Source organism: Propithecus coquereli, unplaced genomic scaffold (genome assembly GCF_000956105.1).
Source record: "Propithecus coquereli isolate 6110/MARCELLA unplaced genomic scaffold, Pcoq_1.0 Scaffold66, whole genome shotgun sequence".
In the NCBI taxonomy this organism is placed as follows: Eukaryota; Metazoa; Chordata; class Mammalia; order Primates; family Indriidae; genus Propithecus; species Propithecus coquereli.
The window spans coordinates 9,948,407-9,952,044 of NW_012152618.1; the positions used below are offsets into that span (position 1 = coordinate 9,948,407).

The 3,638-nt window shown below is 59.4% G+C and overlaps 1 protein-coding gene across 2 annotated transcripts; it reads left to right on the plus strand.

Moving 5' to 3' along the window:
- The first annotated feature begins 446 nt into the window (after positions 1-446).
- Positions 447-2,624, plus strand: LOC105823115 (chromosome unknown open reading frame, human C16orf54). Of its 2 annotated transcripts, none has more exons than XM_012660206.1 (2): positions 447-539; positions 1,186-2,624. In XM_012660206.1, the coding sequence occupies exon 2, from the start codon at positions 1,186-1,188 to the stop codon at positions 1,858-1,860; it is 675 nt and encodes a 224-aa protein (XP_012515660.1). In that variant the 5' UTR covers positions 447-539; the 3' UTR covers positions 1,861-2,624. The 2 variants fall into 2 exon arrangements, with proteins under 2 accessions (XP_012515660.1, XP_012515661.1); XM_012660207.1 differs by lacking the exon at positions 447-539 and adding an exon at positions 935-966.
- The last annotated feature ends 1,014 nt before the right edge of the window (positions 2,625-3,638 follow it).

A 3,638-nucleotide genomic window follows, 5' to 3' on the forward strand; every position in this document is an offset into this window, starting at 1 on the left:
CCCCGCCACTGTCACGCTCACACACACATACATGGGTTGCGTGACTTTGGGCATGTCACCTCCCTTCCTTAGGCTTACTTTTGTCATCTGTCAAACTAGACAATCTCTGAAAGGCTCCTGGATTCCAGACTCTGAGGACACTCCAGCACACTCTGCCCTAGGCTCCTTCAACCCAACCAAAGGACCAGGAGAGAGGAAGAGAGATGGCAGACGTTTGGGATCTTGGAAACATTCTCCCTGGGGCCTGGGGCCTGGCTGTGGGGTGGGACTGAGTGCCACAGAGTCACTGCCCATTCCCGCCTGCCTTACCCCAGGAAACGCCTCCTCACCGCAGTGACCACATCCCCTTTGGTTGCCTTGAAAACACTCCGGGGAGCAGGGGAGTTGGGGTGCCGTTGCCCAGCAACAGGTGGTGCCCTCCCTTCCGCCCTGGCGGAGGCCAGACCTCTCTGTGCCTTTCAGCTGCCTGCCCTGCGCCCTTCCTGCCTGCGCAGAGGAGAGCAGCTCTGGGAGGAAGAGGAGCCCAGGACTGACCCCAGGTGAGATGAGGGGTCCAGGAGGCCCCTGTAGGTGGGAGTCTGGGGACAGAGACAGGTGGGCAAAAACGAGGGAGATAGAGGGGCTAGAGATCAGGCCATGCTGGAAACCTGGGGACAGGTGCAGAGGTGGCGCCTGAGACCTGGCCAGCAGCAGATCTGCAGAGCCTAGGAGAGCAAGATCAAGCCCGAGGAGAGTGGCGGGAGGCAAAGGAGCCTCCAGGGGCCAGCGAGGGGGCGGCAGCGAGCACACAGGAGGGAGGAGGATGGAAGGGAGCGTCTCATTGCCTCACCCACCACTTCCTCTCCAGGCTGAGCAAGACCTCCAAGCCGGGGACAGAAGCCCTCAGGGCCCTTAACTTCTTGTCTGAGGCACCCTGGGGTCTGGGAGGGAACGGGGCTTCTGGAACGGGCTGGAGAGCCGGGCAAGGTAGGCTCTGCTGTTCTCTGGCCACACCTGGCCGCTCTTGCCCTTCCTGGGTCCCCTTTGGTCTTGGGTCCCCTTTGCTCCTGTCCCCCAAGCCTGATACAGAGTCCTGCTAGCCTTTGGCTCTCACGCGTGCTCTTGGACACTTGCCGCTTCCTTCCCTCCCTCTCCATCGCGTCCCCTCCCCTCACTGGCCTCCTCTCCCCGCCCTGTGTCTCCCAGATGCCTGCGACCCCGGAGCAGCCGATTGGGCATGCGGAGGACCCCCCAGCGTCGGAAGCGGGCCCGTGGCCCCCGCTGCCCTGCGGGCCCTGCGTCCCCATCATGCTGGGCCTGGCCTCGCTGGCCGCGCTCTTCTTGGTGACCACAGCCGTGCTGGCGGAGCGCCTGTTCCGCCGCGCGCTCCGCCCGGACCCCGGCCGCGGCGCGCCCACGCTGGTCTGGCGGCCCGGAGGGGAGCTGTGGATCGAGCCCATGGGCACCCCGCGGGAGCGCTCCGAGGACTGGTACAGCGCCGCCGTGCCCCTGCTGACCGACCGGGCCCTGGACGCCCCCACCCCCGGCGGCACGCTGGAGGACCGAGCCACCGCCCCGCCGGCTCCCTCTGCCCCACACTCCGCTCCCAGCTCCCTGGGCCCCCAGACCCCTCCGGAGGTCCCAGCACGTAGCACCTTCTGGGGGCCCCAGCCCTGGGAAGGGAGGCCCCCAGCCGCGGGCCTGGTGAGCTGGGCGGAGCCCGAGCAGAGGCCAGAGCCCTGCGTGCAGTTTGGGAGCCCCCCGCCCCGGAGGCTACGGCCTGGGAGCCCTGAGCCCGACTGGGGCCTCCAGCCTCGGGTCACCCTGGAGCAGATCTCAGCTTTCTGGAAGCGTGAAGGCCGCACCAGCGTGGGGTTCTGAATCCCAAGGGCCTGGAAGACTGGCCTCCCAGAGACCCCTGAGGAAGGACCTCCCGCAGAGGGACTGTGAGACCCACGGCTCCAGCATCTGGGCCTATGCTGAGGCTGCCCCGGGGAAGACGGCCTTCTTTTAAGTCTGGGTTTCAATTCCCCCGAGTGCGATCGGAGCCATGCGCAGGCTGAGTATGCGCAGAAGGCCGAGTATGCACAGAGCCCCACTGCAGGGCGCTCAACCTGCCTCTGCTCAGCTGCCAGGCTGGAGCTCAGAGAACTGGAGGCTGGGCTGACTCTGGGCCAGAAGCCTCCAAGATCGCATCCGGATTAAGAACTGAAGGTACCAGACAAGCAGGAAACAGCATCAACCCAGCCACTTCCGCCTTCCTACAGTGTTTACCTAAGATGCCAAGATCAGTCTTGCAAACACCTTGGTGTGGTGATGACAAGTGTCAGTCTGTGTTAGCAGGAGATGGCAGGACTTCAGCTTCCCAGAGCCACAGTTCCTATCCCTCCTCAGCCACTCACACCCCCACCCTCAGGTCCTCCAGGAAAATACACAAAGAGAAGACAATCAGGCAAAGGAGCGTTTTATTACAAACGAACTGTGGCCTTGACCCCCAAGTGGCAACCAGGAACTTGCTGAGCCAAGCCGGTGCAGCCCTCTCTTGCCTGGACTTGGGACCTAGGGTCAGAGAAGATCCACAGGCTCCTCTGCCCATCCTCTTGTTAATGGAAAAAAAAGCCAAACTCTGTAAAGTAATTTTAAAGAGATTTACTCTGAGCCAAATTCGAGGACCAAGACCCGGAGCCACGCCCAAGAAGCCTTGAGGAAGTGGTGGCTGGGTTACAGTTTGGTTTTGTAAATTTTAGGGAGACAGGGGTTACAGGTAAAGTCATAAATCAATATGTGGGAGGCCTACATTGATTTGGCCCGAAAAGGTGGGCTATCTCGAAGGGGGGGTCTTACAGGTTACAGGTGGGTTTAAATATTCTTTGACTTGTAATTGGTTAAAGACATGGAGCTTTGTCTAAAGGCTTCCAACGTTTTAACATAAGGAGATGTTTACCAGAGATAAGCCGCTGGACATAGATTTGTCATGTAAAACTGAGGACCTGCAGGTTTGTCTTGCATACCCTTAGGCCTGTTAATGGGTTACAAAAGATGTCTCCAAGAAGGGAGGAGCATGATGAGGCAGGGCTGACCTCCCTCCTCCTGGCAGGCAATTTAGTTTTAGGATATTCCTTTGGCCGCGAGGGGGTTCATTCAGTCAGCCGGTGGTGGGGGTGAGCCTTAAAATTTTATTTTAGTTCACACTCTATAGCTGCACACGTCTCAGCCCTCCCAGTCTTACCACTGCATGGCTAGGAAAGCCGGGGCCAAGGAGACCCGAGTCTGATCCAGTGTAGAAAGGAGCATTGTCCCAGAGCAAGGCAGCTCCCACAGTGTAGCCTCCAGCCATCTTCCCTTTCAGCTTGCTGGAGTGGTCCAGAGAGACACATTTGCCATAAGACAGATTTACTTACAGGGCTGGGAGCGGTGGCTCATGGATATAATCCCAGCACTTTGGGAGGCTAAGGTGGGAGGACTGCTTGAGATGAAGAGTTCAAGACCAGCCTGGGCAACATAGTGAGACCCTATCTCTACAAAAAATTTAAAAATTAGCCAGGTGTGGTGGCACATGCCTGTAGTCCTAACTACTTGGGAGGCTGAAGTGAGAGGATCCCTTGGGCCCAGGAGTCCAAGGTTCTAGTGAGCTATGATTGTGCCACTGCACTCCAGCC

Excerpts from the sequence above, each read along its gene's own strand:
- LOC105823115 (XM_012660206.1), top strand. The coding sequence starts at position 1,186 with ATGCCTGCGACCCCGGAGCAGCCGATTGGGCATGCGGAGGACCCCCCA.